Source organism: Mirounga angustirostris, unplaced genomic scaffold (assembly GCF_029215605.1).
Source record: "Mirounga angustirostris isolate CCGP_5_RB_7025 unplaced genomic scaffold, mMirAng1.0.hap1 SCAF_2, whole genome shotgun sequence".
NCBI classification, from domain to species: domain Eukaryota; kingdom Metazoa; phylum Chordata; class Mammalia; order Carnivora; family Phocidae; genus Mirounga; species Mirounga angustirostris.
Genome location: NW_026991710.1, coordinates 4,859,345 through 4,883,050, shown reverse-complemented (window position 1 = coordinate 4,883,050; position 23,706 = coordinate 4,859,345). Strand labels below are relative to the sequence as shown.

Here is a 23,706-nt window from a genome sequence, read left to right as displayed (position 1 = left end):
ACCAGGCCCAAGGGCGTGTACTGCAGGGGGCCAACGGGAATCCCTGCGTACCCCGCACCTCCCACTGTTTCACACCAAGTGCTTCCTGATCTTGAAAGAAACGTGCGCTCAGGTGGAAAATTTGGAAGATGTTTAGAGGGAGAAAAAATCCCGTCCCCCATCTCAAGTCTTACTGCTCTTGGTGGGGGGCCGCCGATGGCCCTGACAGTTGGGGGTGAAGGGAAAAAGGCGGCCGCAGACCAGCCTATGAAACCTGTGCCCATCTTTCTCCACGGGGAGTCTCTGTCTCCCTGGGAAAGGGCTGGCTGTGCGGGAACCAGATTTCCCAGCCGCCTCAGGAGGGGCAGGGCCTGTGAAGAGCTGTGGACGCAGGGGAGGCCCACTCTTGCACCCAGGCCGGTCACCGTGGTTACCTGTCTCTGACTCCCATGGTTACCTGCCGGTCTGCCTGCTCCGACTCCCTGGCCTCGGGCAAGCCAGGACACCCCTGTACCTCGGCTTCCCCATCTGTAAATGAGGGAGCGGTACCTACTCCTGAGGGTGCTTGTGAGGAGGAAATTGGACAGAGAAGCGGGCCAGGAGCACAAGAAGGTCTAGCACATGCCTGCTGGGGGGGTCATCTGGGGAGGTCTGCCAGGAGCATGGAAGGCCTGGCATGTGCTTGTCCTCGGGGTCACAACAGGGAGGGTCCCCTGAAGGACCAGGCTGACCTCCAATCTGGAGAATGGGTCCCAGCAGGGTCTTTAGCCAGATGTCCTTTTTGGTCGGATGTCTGTTTCTGCCCTGGTGACCAGGGGTGCCTGCAAAGCATCTTGCGTGAGTCCCCTCCCAAGCCCCTGCAGGCAGGGCTGGTCAGGGCTCAGAGCATCACTAGCGGCCCCCAGGCAGACGGGACAAGGCCGGTAATGCCTCTTGTCTTGTAGGCATCACTTCTGAGAACGAGCAAGAGGTGAAGCAGCTCTCCTCCGAGACGGACCTGGAGAGGGCTGTGCGCAAGGCTGCCCTGGTCATGTACTGGAAACTCAACCCCAAGAAGAAGAAGCAGGTGGCCATGTCAGAGCTGCTCGAGAACGTTGGTCAGGTCAATGAGCACGGTACGTGAGCCTTCCCATGGGGAGCTCATGGGCTTCTCTGTGGGAGTTCTGGAGCTTCCCTATGGGAGCCCTGTGGAGACGCTGGGAGCCTAACTGGGGGCTCCCAGGGACCTTGCTGTGGGGACCTCATAGGTGTCCTCTAAGGCCCAGGGAGGGTCTCTCCTGGGGTGTCATCCTGTCCTTGGGGTCCCCTACCTGCCCTGAGCTCTGGTGCAGTCCATGGGCAGAACCACAGATCTCGTCATTCTCAGGGTGTCCTGTTCCTCCTGAGGGGACAGAAGCCGGGGGAGAGTAACAGATGCGGGCAGGGACCTGGGTCCCTGAATCCCCGAGGTTCCAGGGGGCACTGAGCCGACTGTGGCTCGGACGGCCTCCCTGAGGCAGGCCTCATCACCGGCCTCCACAGCCCCTCCCCCAGCCTTCTGAGCAGGCAGCCAGCCGGAAGGACGGATGGGGCAGAAGAACGGGTGGCCCTGACTGGGCGTGGCTGCTCCATTCCCCAGGCCTGACCTGACTTTTCCCTCTCCGTTACTGGAGGAGCACCTGCCTCTAGCTGTTCAGATGTGATTTCTGCCCAGGCTGCACCCAGCCCTCTCTGGCCCCCCAGGACTGGGGTCCCCTCCCAACACAGCAGAGCAGTAGAGAAGGCTGCTGGGCAGACACCTTTGCCCCTTCTCCTGGGGTCTCCGGGCAGGACTCCTGTCCAGCTAGACCCTCTGGGGACTAGCCTGCTCTCTGGACAGGGGTTGGGGAGACTATGTGCTGGGGCGAGCAGAGATGTCCATGAGGCCTGGGTCTCAGAGGGGCAGCACCCTGGAGAGCCATGCTTGATGTGACGAGCTTGGGGCCACCCCTGTGGGGCCCCAGAGACCCTGCAGTGCTGCAGCTCAGCCCCCACCTGCTGCCCCCCCTCCCCGACCAAGCCCCTTCCATGGCCCTCGGTCTCTCTGGGTCACAGCGCCTCTCCCCTCATGTTGTCTGTCTCCTGCCTGACCTGACTCCGCAAAGGCATGCCTTGGTGCCTGGCATGCAGAAGACTTGAATGCTCGCCAGATTGAGGGTGCGGCAGGGGGTGGATGTTGACAAAAGGGCAGAATACTTCAGTCCGGGCTCAGCGCTCAGCCGCTGAACAGACTCGTGTGGAGCGCCTTCCAGCCACAGGGCTGGGGAGACGGCCAGGCCCGGCCCCCAGAGAGCTCAGTCTTTTCCAGAGGAAAATCATGCCAAGGGACGATGCCAGCAGAGGTATTTGGGGATAAGTTATGCTGACCAGAAACTTGTGTGTCTGTTGCCAAGGCTGCATCGGTAGAGGGCATGACTGTGCCCAGCAGGGGCCAAGAGGTGGCCCTCACTCTGCCCATCAAGGGCTGTGGGGAGACCCCAGGCCCTGTGGTCCCCAGAGCTCGGGGACACCCCGGGAGCACATGGGCCGGTTTCTAGAGGGCTGCAGGGCACATGGAAACAGCCTGCTTTGATTCTCTCCTTGCTCTGTCATCTACAGATGGAGGGACACAGCCAGGCCCGGTCCCCAAGTCCCTGCAGAAGCAGAGGCGTGTACTGGAGCGCTTGGTTAGCAGCGAATGTGAGTATGGCCTCCTGTCCTGCACCTGTGACCCCTTTGGCTGAGCAGTTACGCCCACCACCCCGGGCACCACGTCCACTCCTTGTTGCAGACTCCAGGCCTGAGGCCCCCAGGGTCTTGGAGGCATGATGGGTCTTCAGTCCAGTCTGTTTGGGGCTGGCGGTGTTCTGGGCAGTGGGCCCTGGAGCCTGCCCAGCGGGAGCACACGGTAGGAGGGAAAAGAGACCCGGTACAGGGGGCAGTAAACACAGTCCGTGCAGGACGGAGCGGGGGTGGTGCGTGAGTGCATCCAAGTGCCTGAGCAGGTCAGCAAGGTGAGGAAGCAGCCCCTGAAGCGCAAGGGGGGAGAACCACACACAAAGGCCCAGTGAGGGGGCGCCCAGCAGGGAGTGTGGGGGCTGCCCCGAGCATGGGCAGTGGGAAGGTGAGGAATGCAGGGTTGGGGGGCACGCAGAAGTGGGTGCCTTTGGGACATCCAGTTAGGAGGGGTCCTCAATCCTCCCATGTGCAGCTGCCCAGCCGTGTGGGCGGACTCTTGGTCTTGGTGGCCAGGGCCCCCGTCCCGTAGGAGACCAGACAGGAGGGACCCAGGGGCTGCTCAGCACTGACAGGAGGCCCGGCTCCTCCCCCAGCTCTGCCACATTCCTTGTGACCTCAGGCAGGCCTGGTTTTCCTCTCTGGGGCTCGGTTTCCCCTTGTGCACAGTCAGATTTAGAGGGCCAAGGGCCCCACCAGTCCTGAGAGCTTCTGTTGGAGCGGGACAGGGGGCATCGTACAGAGGGGCGCACACACCCCTTCCCACCGGGCCGATCAGCAGTCCGTCCGTGAGGTGTTGTTGGAACTCTGGTGACGTGTCAAATCCCAAGTCTGGCTTTCCCAGGGCCTCAGGCACGGATGCACAGATGTGCTTTCTTGCTGTGTTTGGGGGACACAAAGCAGTGTAGGACCCTGGCTGATGGACAGCAGAGGACTCAGAGGTTCTAGATGGGTTTTAAGTACAGAGGTGCCAGGAGTCTGTGTTTGGGGTGAGAGGTGCCTCCAGGCAGAAGTCAGTGAGGGGTAATTCCTCCTGAGAGAGCTCGGCTCTGCCTTCTCCACCCTAGTCACCTTATGCTTAACCGCTCAGAACTTTCCTGTGCACCTGGTAACTGCTAGAACGTCCTGGGGTCCTGAGGGAGACCCCGTGCTCTGGGCTCAGAGGGATGGGTCTGAAGCCCACCCGAGGTGAGAGCTGGGCAGAGACATGGCCTCTCCAGGCCTCCGTGGTGGGTGTGGACAGTGCCATCTAGGGGTTCCCCCCTCCGGCCATCAGCCAGCCAGGCCAGCCTCCCCTCAGGTCCAGGCTCCTGGCCCCTCCCCACCAGGACATTCCCAGCAGCCTATGAACATGTGCTTATTCCCCTCACCTCAGAAAAAAAAGGATGAGACGCTCCCTGGACCCCTTGCTCCCATAGCAACCACCCTGTTTCTTTGCTCCCCTTTCTAACAAAGCTGGAGAGGGGCATCTGCAGTCACCATCCTGGCTCCCCTCCCCCCTTCTCTCTGGGCCCTCCCCCTCGTCGTCCACCGCAATGGCCCTGTCCAAGTCACCGGTGACCCGTCCTCAGACCCCGCTGTATCCACACTCTGTGCCTCGGGGCGGGTCTCATGGTGTCAGACCGCCCACGACACCAGCACATAGCCCGGGCCAGGCCACTGGGCCCTGTCTTCTCCACTGTCTGTCTCGTGTCAGCTCAAGCCTCGCGTGTCCACCTGCCGCCAGTGCGGGCCCCACCCCAGGCTGCCCCATCTCACGGGGGCCCTGTGGCCCGGGTGCAGTCCTGGACGTCTTCCGGCCCCCCAGGTTAGCGCACAGCCCCTGGTCCACAGCCCGCCCCCCCCGGGGTGCTCGCCTCGTTCCTGACACTGTTGCCTTTGCTCTTGCTGCTGCTTGTTGCTCTCTTCTGCGGTCGGCTTCTGTCCCAGTGTCCCCAGTGCCCAGGACACAGCCCCCACACGGGCGGCCCCAGAGACACCTGGTGAGTGACGGCCCCACAGCTGGCGGCCCGCACATGATGTGACCGCTGGGTTAATTCACTCACCGCGCCTCCCTGGCTCCCCTCTCCCTGCCTGGAGGACAGTCTGACGTGGACATGACCGTGGCGAGCAGCCGGCCTCGTCTGGCGGTCAGCCTTGTTGAGCGTGACCCCGCTAGACCAGGAGCCCAGACTTGGGCCCACGCTGGGTTGGTGCACAGATCCAGGTATTCCCAGTGCTGGGTCGGCCCTCGGTGTCTGCGTGCTGAGTGGAGGGGTCAGTAGTTGGCAGGGCTGCAGGGCCACCGTCAGCAAGCCTGTGAGAAGCCGGGGCTGAAGGAGGGGGCAGGAAGGCACTGGTGGTGAAGGTGGCTACACGGCCCGCTCAGGCAGACCCTGGGCTTGAGAGCTGAGCAGACGGAAGCTCAGGGCAGGGACAGCATGTCACCAAGGCGAGGAGGCGAGGTGAAGGCCGTCCCGTCTCTCTTCTCCCCGCCGGCCGTCCTTGCCCACCTGTCTGTCCCGGACAGAGAGGCCTTGGCTCCCGAGCCTGCTCGGCTTCCCTCTCCACTGGGTCCCAGCCACCTTCGCGGCCTGGCCTGTCCATGTGGGGTGACCCTGTGCCCTTCTCTCTTGTGACCAGCTAAGAGCTACATAGCACTGGACGACTTCGTGGAGATCACCAAGAAGTATGCCAAGGGCATCATTCCCGCCAACCTGTTCCTGCAGGACGATGATGACGATGAGCTGGCGGGCAAGAGCCCTGAGGACCTGCCCCTGCGCCTGAGGGTGAGCGGGCCCAGAGGGCTCTGACACCAGGGCCCCCACCTGCCATTGCACGCACCTGGTGCTCTCCAGGGAGGGGTAGGGGGGAGGCCCTTGCCAGACACGGGAGCCTTCCGGACCGTGCAGCTTGTCCCTGGAGGCGCATCCTGTAAGGGTGGTCCCCATGCTTATTTATTTATTTATTTATTTTAAGATTTTATTTGTTTATTTTGACAGAGAGAGACAGCGAGAGAGGGAACACAAGCAGGAAGAGTGGGAGAGGGAGAAGCAGGTCCCCATGGTTATTCGCTCACCACACCTCCCCAGGCTCCCCGTCTCTCTGCCTGGAGGACGGGATGTGTTCTCCTCCTGGGGATCTTTCATATGCACTCAGCCTCCAAAGCCAAGGGCACTACTGGGGGCGGGCCTGCTCGGGAGTGACGGATGAGCCGCCTCGTGTCTTTGTCGGCAAAGCGCTATGGGCAGCAGTGAGCCATGCACTAGAGTCTGACTTTCACTTAGACTTTGTCAGTTTGAAAAATGATCCATTTACGGCACGGAACGGAGGTCGGTTTCTCAAAGATACCTTCCCGCAAAAGCAGAGTGCTAGTGTTCAGAGACCGTGAGGATCCTGCCAGGGTAGCTGTTTGCCCAGATCTGCGGGGGTGATGGGTGAGGTGCGGCTAGCCGCGAGGACGTCCCGGCGGGCTGGCCGGAAGGGAGGCACCCTTGCTCTGCCATTGGCCATCGAGGAACGAGCGCAGAGCCCACAAACAGGTGCAGAAAGCCAGGAATGGCGGGCCATGGCCCTGGGGTGACAGCTTTCACGCTCTGGGTCACGTGGTTGAGACCTACGGTGCAGGCGGTCAGCGTGGCCATGCCATGCTCTCCCGGGCTCCCCAGGTCGGCTCTCCCACTTGGCAGACACACCAGGATTTCCCCAGGTGCGGCCACCTGACCCAGGCAGGTCCGTCAGCACAAGGGGCTCCGAGCCCACGAATCGTCCTGAGGCCCGTGGCGTTCATCATCCAAGGGTCCATTGTTCTGAGCTCAGCAGGCGTGTGTGTGAAGCACCATCAGTGAGGCGGGGGGCAGGGGGTGGCGCGGCCCCCAGCGGGCGGGAGTGGTGGGGACAGGAGGTGCGCTGAAGTCCCCTCACTGGAGGCAGCTCTGTGTAGCCCCTCATGGGATCCTGGATGTGGAGGCTCAGATCAGGCGCCCTCCGGGGGGGGAGATGCAATGGCCCAGGGCGGCCGGTGTGGTGGCCACACTCGGGACCAGCGGGCTGAGGGAGTCCCCCGAGGAGAGGGGCTGCGTCCGGGATGAGGTTCTGAGCCGCAGCCCAGGAGGGCCAAGGAGCTTGACCAAGGGAGCTCACGGCTGTTACCGCAGGTCCGCTCAGACAGGCCTGGGCTAAGTGTGTTCACAGACGGACGCTGTTAGTTTCCCTAGAACATGGGAGGAGGAATGTGGAGCGCTTGCCGTGGTTCTTGGGCAAGAGGAGGCGCTCCCCAAATGCTAGCGAGGGTCGAAGGTGAAGGGGCGAGTCTGGAGGACTAGGGGCAGGCCGCGCATGCCCCGCCCCAGCATAGTGGCTAACGGTGCCCGCTTTCACGGTAGCCTGGTTGGGACGGTAAATTATGTCCCCCTTCTTATGGGTGACAAGCTCAGTGTTGTCAGAAACGTCTGAGAGTCCTTTTTGGGAAAGAGATTTAAAGTATTCTAACAAGAAGTAGAAGAGGCTCTGTTTTCTTTTCAGTTTTTGAAATGGTCAGAGCACTTTGATGCCTTTACAGTTTGTCTCGTTAAAAGTCTTTTGTAAAAGAGATGATGAATCCTAGCAGGCGTCCCTAAAACCGAAGGCCGTCCCAGCTTTTCGTGGCCTTGTGGAGCCCGGGGAAGGGCCGTGCGCTCCCTCTTCCCACTCCCACGACATGCCAGGCGCCTCCGGCAGCCGGCGTGGCCCCCACAGGCGCGCTCCAGCCTCTGAGCCCCGCGCTGCCCCAGCCTTTCGGGGCAAAGAGTAAATTTAGCAATATTTAAAAATCCACAGTTACACGTTGAGTCATCGGGAAGTCCACTGTGTGCACGCTTTCGCTCGGGTTGAGATGGCCTTGCTGTGACCTGCCTGGTGACAGATGCTGTCTTGTCATAGAACAGACTCCCTGCTTATTTTTTAAAAATTTCTTTCCTGCTCAGAGAACAGCTCGTTTTAATTTGTTGGACTTGGTCTACAGAAAAGGTTTTCAGTTTCCCAGCTGGGTGGGGCCCCCAGAGGAAGGTTTGGGTGGAAGCTCCCGGAGGCCAAGTTGGGGCCCTGAAAGGAGGGGACTCCCTGGTCCTAGTGGCCCAGGCACCTCAGTGTGCAGACAGAGGCCGGACACCACTGGACATGTTCAAGAAGCTTCATTGTCTTTTCTTTTTTTAATTCAATTAACATATAGAGTATTACTGGTTTCAGAGGCAGAGGTCAGTGATTTATCTGTTATATGTAACACCCAGTGCTCATCACTTCACGTGCCCTCCTTAATGCCCGTCCCCGAGTTACCCCATCCCCCCACCCCCCTCCCCTCCGTTTGTTTCCTAGAGCTAAGAGTCTCTTACGGTTTGTCTCCCTCTCTGATTTTGTCTTATTTTTCCCTCCTTTCCCCCACGCTCCTCTGTTTTGTTTCTTAAATTCTACATATGAGTGAGATCCTATGATAATTGTCTTTCTCTGACTGACTTATTTCACTTAGCATGATACCCTCTAGTTCCAGATTGCTTTTTTTTTTTTTTGAGAAGCTTCATTGTCTCTTAAAGTTCCTCTCCACCCTGTTGTGTGGCCTCAGGGGCACAAAGAAGAGGTGTGAATGGTTCAGAAGGTGAGGGGAGAACGTCAGATTCACCTTCAGGTTTTCAGGCTCGGGCTGCCTGCACAGAGGAGGGCAGTGAGCTAGGCAGCCCCGGGGGACGCCTGTGGTCTGTCCTGCCGCTGGCGGGGCCGCCTCCGGGGGGATTAGCTGCTCCGGCCACGGATGACGCACGCGGGGGCATGCGGGGACTCTGGGCCAGCTGGCCTGGCTCTGTGTCCGAGGGCCCCTTCCAGGGGAGCCTGGAGCGAGTCCGTGTTCACAGAGGCTCAGAAGTACCCGCCGAGGCTCACATTCCGGGGCCCGATGTCGCCAGTGCCCATCCCCGGTCACGTGGGAGGGTGGCCCCTGTGAGCTGGGGGGTCGTTTGTTCACTTCCTTGCTTGTTCTAGAACGAGAGTCAGTGGGCTGTCACAGATGTGTAAGAAGGAATGCAGCTCTTCACACACGTACGTGTGTGCATTCACGCACACACGTTCTTTAATATCTCCGACTCCTATATGAGCCCGGCTCCCTCTCATCTGTGGAAAACACACTATCCAGTTGCTTCCAGATCATCCTGAGTTGACAGCCAAGGTTCTTGGACAGATGACAGCCACACCGGGTACGGTCGCTCGGTTACGATCCCCCCAGGATCCCCCTCGTTGGCCAGTCTTCTCCACGCTCCAGCCAGGCAGAAGAGGCAGAGGCCATGCTGCCCGCCTCACCCGGGCAGGGGCGGGCGTCTGTCACATCGCCAGGCTTCCCTGCCCCCACACGTGGGTGTTGCTGGGCAGTCAGCGGTCCACGCCTTGGGCCCTCCAGACACACCCGGACCCCTGCCCTCCTCCACGCCACACCACCTGCGGCTGGCACCTCCAGCCTCTCTCTCATTTCCCTGAGGCCTGGCAGGGCCGGAAGCCTCTGGGAGTTGTGCACAGGTGTAGGGTCTGGCTTGGGTGGCAGAACCACCCCCTGCCTCACCCTGCTCACCTCCCCCACGTCCCTCGTTCGTTCTTTGCTGTTTGAAGTCTGAGGGTCACCCTGCCCTTTGTACTGGGTGCAGATTGCGGGAGCGGCCGCGGGGGTTGTGTGTCTGTTCTGTGTAGGCAGGTGGTAGCAGGCAGCTGCTTCTCAGGGTCCGCCGCCACGAGCGAGCACGTCTCCTCTGGCCCCTTACAGATGAATCATCTCCATTTGGTTATGACATGCCAAGCCCCCACGGTTCACGTTTGCACGAAGCCCTTCTTCTGGAGTCCCGGCACCCACTGCCGCTCCTGGGATGTGCAGAGCCCGTCATGGGCTTGAAAGTATCGGTTCCTCTGCCCTTAATGGACTGGGGGGGCCGAGGCTCGGGAGGGCAGCCCTTGCCTCAGGGGTGGCCAGGTCACAAGCCCCTCTCCCTCCCCGGCAGCCAGGGCTCCTGTCTCCACCAGCGAGGCCCTGTGGCGAGGGAGGAGGGGAGCCAGGTGCGTTCCTCCAGGTGCTAGAGGTCTAGAAAGGGACACTGGCTCACAGGAGTCCGGAAACCCTGGCAGAAGGTTGGGACAGGAGGAGAGCCAAGGGATGGACTCCAGGGGCCTAGAGGAGAGGAGCCAGGACCTGCAGGACTGGGTGGGATTGAGGGAGGTTCAGTCTAGACCGTAGAGCCTGGGGACGACGTCACGGCACGGACATGGTGTTGACCAGGGGAAGGACCCGCTGGGACCAGGGGCTCGGGGGTGAGCCGTTCACTTGGAGCAGAGCTTGGGTGGTGGGCAGAGTGTTGAGGATGGCAGCGGGGCTCCAGTGCTGGCTTGCTTCCAATGCCCTGTCTTTGTGTCCACCCCCCCCCCAGGTGGTCAAGTACCCCTTGCATGCCATCATGGAAATCAAAGAGTACCTAATCGACGTGGCCTCCCGGGCGGGCATGCACTGGCTGTCCACCATCGTCCCCACCCACCACATCAACGCCCTCCTCTTCTTCTTCATCATCAGCAACCTGACCATCGACTTCTTCGCCTTCTTCGTCCCCCTGGTCGTCTTCTACCTGTCGTTTGTCTCCATGGTGATCTGCACCCTCAAGGTCTTCCAAGACAGCAGGGCCTGGGAGAGCTTCCGCACCCTCACGGGCCTGCTCCTGCGCTTCGAGCCCAACCTGGACGTGGAGCAAGCTGAGGTGAACTTCGGCTGGAACCACCTGGAGCCCTACCTCCACTTCCTGCTGTCCGTCATCTTTGTCATCTTCTCCTTCCCCATCGCAAGCAAGGACTGCATCCCCTGCTCTGAGCTGGCCGTCGTGTCCATCTTCTTCACCGCCACCAGCTACGCGAGCCTGAGCACCTCCGCCGAGCCCTACACCAGGAGGGCCCTGGTCACCGAGGTGGCCGCCGGCCTGCTCTCCCTGCTGCCCACCCTGCCCTTCGACTGGCACCACCTGAAGCTCCTGGGCCAGACCTTCTTCACCGTGCCCGTGGGCCACCTCGTCGTCCTGAACGTCAGCCTGCCCTGCCTGCTCTACGTCTACCTGCTCTACCTCTTCTTCCGCATGGCGCAGCTGAGGAACTTCAAGGGCACCTACTGCTACCTGGTGCCCTACCTGGTCTGCTTCATGTGGTGCGAGCTGTCTGTGGTCATCCTGCTCGAGTCCACCGGCCTCGGGCTGGTCCGCGCCTCCATGGGCTACTGCCTCTTCCTGTTCGCCCTCCCGATCCTGGTGGCGGGCCTGGCGCTGATGGGCGTGGTGCACTTTGCCCGCTGGTTCCTGACCCTGGAGCTCACCAAGATCGTCGTCACCGTGGTGGTGTGCAGCATCCCCCTGCTGTTCCGCTGCTGGACCAAGGCCAGCTTCTCGGTGGTGGCGATGGTCAAGTCCCTGACGCGCAGCTCCGTCGTCAAGCTCATCCTGGTGTGGCTCACGGCCATCGTGCTCTTCTGCTGGTTCTACGTGTACCGGTCGGAGGGCATGAAGGTCTACAACTCCACGCTGACCTGGCAGCAGTACGGCTTCCTGTGCGGGCCCCGGGCCTGGAAGGAGACCAACATGGCCCGCACGCAGATCCTGTGCAGCCACCTGGAGGGCCACCGGGTCACGTGGACGGGCCGCTTCAAGTACGTGCGGGTGACGGAGATCGACAACAGCGCCGAGTCGGCCATCAGCATGCTGCCGTTCTTCATCGGCGACTGGATGCGCTGCCTGTACGGCGAGGCCTACCCGGCCTGCAGCCCCGGCAACGCCTCCACGGCCGAGGAGGAGCTCTGCCGCCTCAAGCGCCTGGCCAAGCACCCCTGCCACATCAGGAGGTTCGACCGCTACAAGTTCGAGATCACGGTGGGCATGCCGTACAGCGGCGCCAACGGCTCCCGCAGCCCCGAGGACGACGACGTCACCAAGGACATCGTGCTGCGGGCCAGCGGCGAGTTCAAGGACGTGCTGCTCCGCCTGCGCCAGGGCAGCCTCATCGAGTTCAGCACCGTCCTCGAGGGCCGCCTGGGCAGCAAGTGGCCCGTCTTCGAGCTCAAGGCCATCAGCTGCCTCAACTGCATGGCCCGGCTGTCGCCGGCCCAGCGGCACGTGAAGATCGAGCGCGACTGGCGCAGCACCGTCCACGGCGCCATCAAGTTCGCCTTCGACTTCTTCTTCTTCCCGTTCCTGTCGGCGGCGTGAGGCTGCGTGCGCCGTCAGGACCCGCCCCCGTGCGGCCCGCCGGCAGCGGGCACGGCGCTGACGCCGCGTGCGCGCGCGTGCGTGCGCGTGCGTGCGCGCTCCGGAGACCCCTGGGCACGTGCCGCCAGCCCCCCTCACGCCCCGCCCCCCCCCCCCCCCCCCCGGGAGCGCCCGCTCTGGGCCCTTGCGGCGCCGGCGCCCTGGGCAGTTGCATGCAGTGTCGACCCACAGCCGCGGCCTCGCCCCGAAGAGCCCTTTACGGCTGAGCCCCCCCCCCCCCGCGCCCGTTCCCCTTTGTGTTGGGTTTGTTTTTAAAGAATCACGTGTGCCGCTGTGTGAAGTCCCTGAGAGCATTTCTTATTTATTCGGTCACTGCTGAGCCTCGACGCCTTTTGCCGATCTGGGGCCGAGGCAGACCCGGGAGCCCGTCAGCCCCGATTCCCGCGGATTCCCGCGGATTCTCGCGGATTCTCGCGGATTCCCGTGGATTCCCGCGGATTCCGGCGGCGCGCCGAGGCTGGCGGGGGCGGCGGCTCCGGGCCGAGCGCTCGGGCGGGGCTCTGGGTCCCACGGCCCGCCCCGCGGCTCTCCTGTCGGGTGGGTGTGGGCGAGCTGACGAGGGAACCAGGAATTGGGAAGATTCAGGAGTGTCCCTTTGTGGCGCCCAGAAAAGCGTGGGAAGCAGAAAGTGAAGGTCCTCAAACAGCCAAAATAAAACTATTTCATGAAATCTCTTCGTCTTTCCTTTATTCAAACGTTTCTTGTGCATTCGTGAACGGCTGTCTGTACTTGCAGTGAACGCCCTAAAGTGACTTTCGAAGAGCAGAACGGACATTCTCGGTAGCTGACCACCCCCCCTCCCCTCCCCGTCCCCCGTCAGTGCGCGGACCCTGGCGCCCCTTCCCCAGTGTTGCCCACGGCTGCCCAGCTGCGCACCACGTCTTACGGGCGGAGGAGCCCCCGTGGTCCCAGGGATCTGTGAGACTCAGGTCAGGGATCAGATGGCGCACACGTGGTTATTCGTGGTTTGGAGTAGCCGCCGTGGGCAAGAAGTGTGTGCAACCGTGTCCTGTGATGCACAAGGATGATGCCACAGAAAGACCATCAGAACTTCAGCCATTTAGGGGTGCTAGAGCAGCTTGGTCCCTCCGTAAACTTATGCCCCCTCAGCGACCTGCGTCTGAGTCCCCCAGGTCTTTTGCTTCTTCCCTGAGGTTGAGGACAAAGTCACCACCCCGCCCCTCCCCAGGGGCAGACCCCCGGTGAGCAGTGGGTCCGTGTCTTTGCAGAGGTCAGGAAACCTGGAGTCCTTCCTACATTCTTTCTGTGGTTTGGAGACCTTGCACCGACCGTTCCGGGGGTGGCTGCCCGTGTTTGGCCACGGCGGGTGGCAGCTGCACCCCTCCCGTGTCAACTCCTCCTGCATCATCCGGGGGTCTGCCTGAAATCCCGCGTGCTGGGGGTGCTCGCAGGGCGGCATCCCTCTGTGCGGGGTTTGCTCCCGGGTTCCTTCCCTGGGCGGTGAGGGGAGGTGAAAGGTCAGCCCATCCCCCTCTCTGATCCCAGATTTGCGAGGCCACAAAATGCATTCACAGTGTGTCCTTGCCTCCCAGAGTTTCCACTGATGGTCCAGAGAGGGGCGAACGCGGTGACCTCATGTGATCCTTGCACTCGGAGGGGGGAGGTACGGGGACAACTCTGACACAGGGAGGGGAAGACAGATTCAGAGACGGGTTCACACTGCACACTAGCCGCGGGACCAGGGCTGCACCGAGATCTGTCCCCTGGGCCGCCGCGCTGCCACTTGGACCCCAGCAGAGCCGCCTGCTCAGTGCAGGGGGTGGTGTGGTCTCGGAGATCACCCCAGATTGGGAGTTGGACCCCAGACCTCCTGCCTCCATCACAAACCCCTGTGTGGCCGGCAGCGGTTCAGTCCCCGTCCCCAGGCCTGTGCCCTGATCTGCAGAACGGACAGTCTGGGCTATGTCCGTGGTTTCCAGAACTTAGCCATGAAACCCTTTCTCAACTAAATGTATAGAACTCCAATCCACAGACTGAAGAAGGTGTTATTGTAAATTCAGAGGCAACATCATCCATGGCAGGTGGGAGTACCTCTCCTGTGCCTTCCCAGCTGTCTGACCTCGGGCAGGTTCAAGCTTTCCAGGCCTGCACCTTTAGACCCTCACTGCACCACCTGTAAGGTCCCCTCTAGCTTTTTAAAAACAAACTTGGGGGGTGCCTGGGTGGCTCGGTGGTTAAGCGTCTGCGTTCGGCTCAGGTCATGGTTCCAGGGTCCTGGGATCGAGCCCCGCGGCGGGCTCCCTGCTCAGCGGGAAGCTTGCTTCTCCCTCTCCCTCTGCCCCGGCTTGTGTTCCCCCTCTCGCTCTGTCTCTGTCAAATAAATAAATAAAATCTTAAAAAAAAAAAAAAAAAATCATTGAGGGGGTGAATAAAGTTTAATCCAAAAAAAAAAAAGAACTTAAACTTGGGGGGCCGGGGTGGCTCAGTCTGTTAAGCATCTGCCTTCAGCTCGGTTCGTGATCTCGGGGTCCTGGGATCGAGCCCCATGTGGGGCTCCCTGCTCAGTGGGGAGCCTGCCTCTCCCTCTTCCCCTCCCCCTTGCTTGTGCTCTCTCTCTCTCTCAAATAAAATCTTTAAAAATAAATAAATAAAAATAAAAACTTAAACTTGGGGCACCAGGGTGGCTCAGCCAGTTAAGGTCCAACTCTTGGTTTCAGCTCACATCATGATCTCAGGGTCTTGGGATCAAGCCCTGAGTTGGGCTCGGCACTCAGCACAGGGTCAGCTTGTCCCTCTCCCTGCTCCATCCTCCTCCCTCCCTCCCTCCCCATCATAAATAAAATCTTTAAAAAAAAAACAAAAAACTTAAACTTTACTTAAATAACCATGTTTAGATTGGGTCTGGTTGAGTGGGCCTGGTGTCAGGATGACCTGCCAGCAGCTTACCCCCCAGACCCCCCAGAACACAGTCCCGCCCTCCATCCTGCATTACAGATTTAATTCCTCATGACTGCACATTCAGAAAAGCTTGGCCGATACCTAAAACATTCCTTATTTAACTTAACTAATGAGTCTTGAATATACTTGTTGCCACCCACGAGCAAATATTTATTGCACTGTGATGCTGAGCAGATGCTGTTGCTCCCCAGTCTGAGTCAAACCCAGGTCCCACCCCCAGGAAAGTCACGTGGGCCGGATGTCAGTGGCCCTGATTCCATCAGAAGGGCCCCCCTAACCTCAGACACAGGAAGCAGGGAGGGAAGCCCTCCAGCCTGGGGTGGGATCAGGGTCAGGAGGCTCTGGGAGGACAGGGTGCTCCCCATTCTGAAAGCAAGGGAGGGACTGCAGTTGGAGAGGTCAGAGGACTACGCATCATTCGGGGCACCCACTGGAAGGCGTCAGGCGTGGCCCAGGAGGCGACGGCTTGCTGGACACAGCTGCAGGTCCGGCGGCCAGTTTGGAAGGGCGCCTGGGTCCTTCGGGCAGCTGGGAGGCCCTCTTGGCTCCGAAGCCAAGGCCCCAGTAAGACCCTGAAAGGCTGTCCCCTGCTTCTCATCCGACCTGGCCGGCTGTGAGCCGTTCAGTTCTGGACACTTGCTCTTCCCGCTACTTCCAAGGAGCCATGACCATCAGATTGTCCTTGGCGCCCGTGGCGCCGGGGGCTCCCCGACGTGCTGGCTGTCCCGCTTTCCCGGTGATAACCAGGCTGCTGCCACCCGGCACAGGACCGGGTGTCAGCCTCGTGGACGCACTTGCTGAGCTCACGCTGCTGGGGGCCAAGGGTGCCCCGAAACCAGTTTCAGAGCTGGGCTGTGGGTCTGGCACGTCGTTCACATGAACTCACTTGGACTACACACAGAGGTCCCACATAAACCCCCCACACACACACACACGCTATTTCACATATGAGCACCGTTCAGCGTCATGGGGCAGGACTTGCCCGACATCACGTGGCTAGGAGGGAGCAGAGCTGGGATGGGAACCAGGTCCCACTCTTTCTCCCGGGGCCACGAAGAAATCACACTGTGCTGGGGCTTAAATTCTCTCTCCACAACACCGCCCAGAGGGGCTGTCCCTTGGGCCGGCAGGAAAGAACCAGGGGCAGCCGGCTGTCAGTCAACACGGTGTCTAAGCCCCCGCTGGGCCCACCGTCCAGGGAGCATCAGGGAGGGTCTGCACTGGGGTCGGGGGGGAGCGTCTGGTCATGCTTCTGGGGAACAATATGGCACTGGGAAGCTGCTCACGGAAGACCCACTTGGGTGGCACAAAGAACCATGAGGTCTCTTCAGAGTGTCGAGCTGACAGAGGCGGGCGCCCCGAATGGCAGGGACAGACTTGCCCTTGTGTGACAGGCCGTGGGCAGCGGGGGCTGGCGTGGGCGTCCCTCCTCCCAGGACCTTGGGGCTCTTTCCCGGTCCACTCTCTCCTCCTTCTCCACTCTCCTTCTTACCCGGCTTGGAGGCAGAAGCGCCTGTCAGCACCCCAAATCCTCGGGTGGCACAGCACAGTCCCGGGGGGAGCCCCGCCGTCCACATTCTGCCTCCCCTACCTCGGCGTCTCTATTGACCGGTGTGGCCTCACCCCCGGCCCCGCAGCTCAGCATTGCTGGCCACCCACCCGCCTGCCACTGGAACCTGGTGGTCTTTCTTCTGACTCCCCGGCCCCGGGGACGCTCCTTGGGCCTCGGCTGACGTCCCGATCTCTCTGTGTCTCCTTGAACCCAGCACCTGAGGATTCCTCTCGCTTGTCCTTTTCGCCTCCCGGCTGCCTCCTCCATTCTGTCCCTGCGGGGCCCGTCCCGCAAGCTGCCTGTCCCAGCACTTGTTCCCCCTGGCTTGCTGATGAAAACAGGCCCAGGCTTTTGGTTGTTTTTTTTTTTCCTCCAGTTGAAGAGAGAGCATGGTGGGGAGGCGCAGAGGGGGAGGGAGAGGGACAAGCAGACTCCTCACTGAGCGCCAAGCCTGATGCGGGCTCCATCTCAGGACCCTGAGATAATGACCTGAGTAGAAACAGACGCTTAACCGCCTGAGCCACGCAGGTGCCCCAGGCCCAGGCTCTTTGATGGTGACGGGCCCACCCAAGAGGGAGCGACGGGCGTCAGATGTGGGCCAGCTGTAGGGTCCCGGAACGCACTGCCCCTGCCCAGGAGTCAGGGAGCTCCACACTCCCCGTGAGTACAGCATGGTTGGGAGTGTCAGGAGTCCCATGCTCCCGAGACCCCACCCCCAGGTGCCTCCTGCTCTGCTTCTCACCCTTGGAAGTGAGGGGTTTTCTTCCTTTTACCAAAACTCCCTGCCCCACCCCACCAAGTCAGCCACGCAGAGGCTCTCCAGCTGGAGCCAGTCCGCATGTCAGGACCCTGCTCGTCCTCCTGTGGCCTCACCTGTGCCTGCCCTCAGGCTGAGGTTCCCACCCAGGGCCCTGGTCCTGCGGCCCCTGCCCCCACTCCGCCCCGGTTCACTGTCGGCACCTTCAGAAAGCGGCGTTGTTTGCCCTGAATGGGTCGTTAACCTGTGGGAGAGTCAGCAGTTGGGCACTGATGCCACCATCCGGAAGCAGGCCCCCGGGAGCTGGCGACAGTCACACCGAGTGGCTGCGGCCGTCCTCTCTCCGCCAGGATCGTTTGGCGGCTTCTGGCTGACTCCGGCTTCTCTGGGAGTTGTTTGGGCACGAGCGCTGGGGGGCAGGCGCACCAGCCCGGCTTTCTGCAGACACAACCGCGATGTCCCCCAGGTGCCCTCCTACAGAGTAGCACCCGACTCGGAGCTGAGCCCGCGGCAAGTACCGCGTTTTTCCAGTCTCCCTGGCCCGGTGCATTTCCGGCCAGCGGGAGTGATCAGAGGGAACCTGGGCAACTTCTAGGCGGTGGCCTTAAGGACAGAGGCGCATTCTGCACCTGCTCTCTCTTGCCAGCCTTGCGGAGTGAAGCCACCACACTAGGCACTCCGCAGTCACAGGGCTCAGCGGGGCCTCGCAGGCCGTTCTTCTCCTGGCTCTTGACAGGAGCCACACGGCAACCCCGGGACCAGGGGGGCAGGGCACTGGCACTGACACCCCCGGCCACCCTGTGCTCAGCGGGAGCAGGGACTTCCCTGGCCAGGGCAGAGCCCAGAGGGAAAGAGGCTGCTGGGGCTGTAAGTGGCAGACGTGCACCATGCTCCCACCCCGCACAGCTGCAGGGAATCCCGATTCGGGCCAGCAGCACCAGGGGTCCTGCGGAGACCCTCGAACCCTAGACGAGACCAGCCAGCCTTGGTCAGCCTGCGGATCTGGGCTGCAGCTAACCCCCGTGCTCCCTCCTCATGCTCAGCACGGACGCCGGCTGTCCCCGGTGTCCCCAAGGATGGTGGGGGCCATGATGCAGCGTTCCGCAGGGCTGCGCTAAAGGTGGGGTCACGGTGGGAGGGACCAGCGATGATGTCATTAACAGGCTCCCAGGGAGCTCGGCTGTGGGCTGACCACTTACATAAAGATTCTCTTGTTTAACCCACACCACCTCCCCGAGCTAGATACTGTCATTCTCCATGCTTTGCAGGTGAGAAAACTGAGAAGCACGGAGGTGGGGGGTGGGGTTAACATCCCCAAGGATCCACCAAAGCCAGGATGTGAGTCCCAGCGCTGGGCTCCAGTGTCCCAGCTCGGAGCCACGGGGTAGCCGTGCTGCTCACACGGGTGGGTGCTCAGAAGCCCTCTGTCGGGCGAATGATTAAGTAGATTTGCCAAAAGAAAAGATGATCCTGGGCGCCTGGGTGGCTCAGTTGGTTAAGCGACTGCCTTCGGCTCGGGTCGTGATCCTGGAGTCCCGGGATCCAGTCCCGCATCGGGCTCCCTGCTCGGCGGGGGGTCTGCTTCTCCCTCTGACCCTCCCCTCTCTCATGCTCTCTGTCTCATTCTCTCTCTCAAATAAGTAAATAAAATCTTAAAAAAAAAAAAAATTAAAAAAAAGAATAGGTTAGGGGCGCCTGGGCGGCTCAGTCGGTTAAGCGACTGCCTTCGGCTCAGGTCATGATCCTGGAGTCCTGGGATCGAGTCCCGCATCGGGCTCCCTGCTCGGCAGGGAGTCTGCTTCTCCCTCTGACCCTCCTCCCTCTCATGCTCTCTGTCTCTCATTCTCTCTCTCTCAAATAAATAAATAAAAATCTTTAAAAAAAAAAAAAAAGAAAGAAAAGAAAAGATGATCCTTCCAAGGTGAAGTTAGCTCTTACTTGGCACGTTCATGAACAAGATGGTCATCAGCACCTCTCACAGGCTTTACAGATGAATTAAATGGAAAATTCACTGCTCCAAACGTTCATATCTATTTTGCATGTTTAGACTTCTCTTTTGCATAATTCTAATAATGGATTCCTTTCCATTTTCATTTGTACTTTTGTCCTAATGCTGCCACTGCCTTTTGCAGATTTCAGCCCCTCCTCCCTGAAATTCCTCATGTCATCTGACTGCGTGGGCCCTGTGGAAATGTGAACAGTCTCCAGGTAGAGATAATGGGACTTTGTTTTTTTTTAAAAAAGGGACATGGCTGTTTGGGGGCATCTGGGTGGCTCAGTCGTTAAGCGTCTGCCTTCGGCTCAGGTCATGATCCCAGGGTCCTGGGATCGAGTCCCACATCGGGCTCCCTGCTCCGCGGGGAGCCTGCTTCTCCCTCTCCCACTCCCCCTGCTTGTGTTCCCTCTCTTGCTGTGTCTCTCTCTGTCAAACAAATAAATAAAAATCTTTAAAAAAAAAATCACTAGGGGCACCTGGGTGGCTCAGGTAATGATCCCAGGGTCCTGGGATCGAGCCCCGCATCGGGCTCCCTGCTCAGCGGGGAGCCTGCTTCTCCCTCTCCCTCTCCCCCTGCTTGTGTTCCCTCTCTCGCTGTGTCTCTCTCTGTCAAATAAAATCTTTAAAAAAAAAAATAAAAAATAAAAAAGGGACATGGCTGTTTGAAAGGAATCACTTGCAAGTTGGGCAATTATTTCAAGCATGAAAAGCTTTTCTGTTGCTAGGAAACCACCCCGGAGCTGATAAGCCTTTGTTCAAGTTTTTCTCACGTGGTTACCTTCTGCAGGTGGCCCTGAAAAGTAGTCTGGGAGAAACAGAACAGAAGACTGGGCGCTGGGTCTTTCTTTCCAGAAGTGCTGAAAATCAACTGTTCTACACACAGTTTTTAGCTTCCCCCCAACAAAATATAGATCATTTGCTTTTCCTGCTCTCCAGAAAGGCACTGTTTTCCTATTTAATTAACAGAATAACCCGTCTCTTGAGGATGGCGGAGTCCTCTGATTAGCTTTATTATTTTTTTAAAGATTTTGTTAATTTAGTCCATCGAGAGAGCCTGAGCGAGGGCAAGAGAGAGTGAGCAGGGGGAGGAGCAGAGGGAGAGGGACAAGCAGACCCCACGCTCACACGGAGCCTGACATGGGGCTGGATCCCACGACCCCACAATAACAACTGAGCTGAAATCCAGAGTCGGCCCGCCCAGCTCACTGAACCACCCAGACATCCCACCTCTGATGAGCTTTAAAAAGTTCCTATGCTGAATGAATCCCAGTCTGAGATGCTGATGGCTGGGCCATGGGGTTTGGGAGAGCCCCTGGGTGAGGCTAAGGGGCACCTGACCCTGAGAGCCACTGGGAGACCAGCGGTGAGGGGATCAGCTCACCCCCCTGCCTCCCAATCTCCTCAGAGCTGGAAGAGCCCTCGGGATGTCAGCCCTCCCAAGGAGGGCACTTGGGCCCAGGGCAAGGGGTCGGGGGACGGCTGACTAGGTCTCTACAGAGACACGGCACCTCCCACGTGCCAGATGCCATGACAGTGGCTTTGTGGACATCAGCACCCCTGAGTCTCTCGAAAACCCCTCATGCGGTCGATGTTATTGTCACTGCCTTGTAAACAAACCCTAGGCTCAGAGAAGTGCAGTGGCTTGCTGGGACCCCTGTGGCAGTCTCCAGATGGCCCCCAGTGACCCCCACCACCTGCTGCAGCTTCTTGCCCTATGGCCCCAGGATCGGGCTATGTGACCAATCCAAGGTAGCACCTCGGAGATTACAGAAAGACCGTGGCTTTTGGCTTGGGCACTGTCTCTCTCTTAGATCGGTCACCCCAAGTGAGTAGGCTATGCTGGGAACAGCCCACGCGGCAAGGAACCAAAGCCTCAAGCCGTGTAAGTGAGCCTGGAAACAGAACCTCCGCCCCAGTCCATTCTTCACAGATGAAGGACACCCTGAGCCAGAAACACCCAGCTCACCAATGTCCGATTCCCGACTTTCAGAAACCGTGTGAGACCATAAATGCCATTGTTTCAGACTTCTACACTGGGGGGCCATTTGTTAGGCGGCAGTAGATAACAGATACAACCTATATGCTGGTCAGTGACGAGGCTGCGATTAAACCTGGGATTGAACCCGGGTCTCCTATAACTGCGCCCCCGGCATATCCCCAGGCCAGCAGCCCTGTCTCTTCCAGAATCTCACCCCCAATCCCCTTAAAAGTCTCCAGGTGCCTTTGAATGTTGTCATGAAGACCTCTAGGCTATTGGATTTGCCAGCCAAGGGGGGTGGCCCCACATTTTTTCCTTACTTGAATCAGTTGTATTTTTCTAGACGTTTTGATCACTCCTGCCTCAGTTTACTTTAATGAAGCTTAAGGCAAGTGCAGTTTTTCTGCCCATGGGGCCACGGCAATGTTCCAAGTCAGCCCAGAGCTGAGCTAAATTGAAAAGATGCCATGGGGTCACCTACACTGGCCCCCAGTCCCCTCTCATTGAGCCCCCACTCCTGCCAAGATCATTTGTCCTCCTGGTCAGAGACTCCCTGTTGTCCTGCTTGAGGAGGGGTCTGAGCACCACCCAAATCTCTGTCCCACCAGCCACCAGTTACATGTCAGATGCCTGAGCCTCACTTCCTCAGGGATCCCTCTCAGGATTGCAGAAGATGAACAAGGAAGTGCCCAGCAGGCCCCTGACCACAGCGGTGTTCCCCCCTGACCTCCCCCCAGTACAGTTCTTACAGCTGCTCTGACCCCTGGGCTCACCTTCCCCAGGCACTTTCCAACCTGGAGGACTTCATGTTTAGGTTAAAACGAGGAGGCTGTGTGAATTTCGGCAAGAGGGCCCCCTTTCGGCAAAAAGCAGCAGAAGTTCCCATGCGGCAACTTTGGGGGGCACGTAAATAAGGAATCTAGTACCAGTAGAAATCATAAAGCTGTCTCTCGATTTTGCAGGCTGCACGCGGTCGGCCACTCTTTGCCCCAGGGGTGTCGATGCTGGAAGAACTGGGCACTGAGGTCAAGACAGGATTAAGGTCAGGGGCGCCTGGGTGGCTCAGTTGGTTAAGCGACTGCCTTCGGCTCAGGTCATGATCCCGGAGTCCCGGGATCAAGTCCCGCATCGGGCTCCCTGCTCGGCAGGGAGTCTGCTTCTCCCTCTGACCCTCCTCCCTCTCATGCTCTCTGTCTCTCATTCTCTCTCTCGCAAATAAATAAAAAATCTTAAATTAAAAAAAAGAAAAGACAGGATTAAGGTCAGACCCCAGCTCCAGAACCCACGACTGCACAGGACACAAGTCTCAGCTCTGCCTTTACTGTGTGGTCCTGGGCAAGTTCTCTAACGTCTCTGAGCCTCGAGTTCCTCATCTCTAGAACAGGAGCAGTAATAGTACACGTGGCCTACCATGGCATGAAATAATGACTGCAAAGGGCTGAGCTGGTGGCCCTCAGTGGTCACTAGCATGGTCATTACCATGTGGGCGGTGAGCCTTGGGCAGGTGCCCTAAACTTCCTGGGCTTCCAATAACTCCTCTGGGAAATCAAGACTGTAAGGATGAGCATTTCAGAGTTGTTATAGGAGTCAGTGAGGAATAAATCAGGGTGCCCACGCTCCTGGGCCTGTGGACTGCCCCCTCCCCCATCTTCAGAGCCAAAATGGCAGGTGGGACCCTCCTGCCACATCTGACCTTCCGTTTCTTGCCTCCTCTCCCTCTGAGGTTCTCTGCTGACAAGGACTCATGTGACAGATGGGTGCCGCCTGATAACCCGGAATAACTTCTCATCTTAAGGTCACACGTGCACAGCCCCGAGCTGGTGCTTAGTCAGCGCTGGTTGCAGCTGGATTTGGTGGAGCTGAGGCCATGATGTCCCTGACCATCCTCTGAGCACCCGCCATGTGCCTGGCGCGTTCACCATCTGAGTTTGAATCCAGACTCCACCCCTCCTTGGATCTGTGAATTTGGGCGCAGGTTAAATCACTTCACCTCTCTGAGCCCGTTTCTCCATCTGTACAGTGGGTATAACAGCAGGATTCCCCTCTTCCCCTGCAAAAGGGATAACATGGAGCCCAGACGAGTGTGTGGGTCAGTGGCTTGAAACCTGCTCCAACACATGCTGGCTGTGTGATGTCGAGCTACTTCCTTAACCTCTCTGGACCTCCATGTCCTCATCTGTACCATACCCTCATGCTGAAGTGGTGAGAAAGGTCATGACAGAGTGTGAGAATACTGGAAATCTGGGTGGGCTATGCGCACCTGCTTCAAAACAAAACAAAGGGCAAAACAACGGTCGGTTATTGAGAGCTTATGTGCCAGACGCTATGCTTTGCAGGCTCTATCCGGTTCACGAGGTTAGCTCCATTTCTCCAGTGATGAAATCAGAGCTCGCAAAGGTTAAAAACTTCATTAAGAGCTAGAGGTCGCAGAGCCTTGAGGTGAACCAGCACCCACTGCCCTGGGTTTGGCCTCGTTAGAAACAAACGGCATTCTGAGTCTCATGTTCGATG

The 23,706-nt window shown here is 59.3% G+C and overlaps 1 protein-coding gene across 2 annotated transcripts in view; it reads left to right on the top strand.

Annotated features, from left to right (window-relative positions):
- Positions 1-12,663, top strand: part of WFS1 (wolframin ER transmembrane glycoprotein) — a 31,209-nt gene extending 18,546 nt beyond the window's left edge. For both annotated transcript variants that reach the window (XM_045881512.3, XM_045881513.3), the window contains exons 5-8: positions 924-1,094; positions 2,596-2,676; positions 5,335-5,480; positions 10,125-12,663. In XM_045881512.3, the coding sequence (XP_045737468.2) occupies positions 924-1,094; positions 2,596-2,676; positions 5,335-5,480; positions 10,125-11,933 (2,207 nt within the window). In that variant the 3' untranslated portion in view covers positions 11,934-12,663. The remainder of the gene's footprint in view (positions 1-923; positions 1,095-2,595; positions 2,677-5,334; positions 5,481-10,124) is intronic.
- Positions 12,664-23,706: the final 11,043 nt, after the last annotated feature.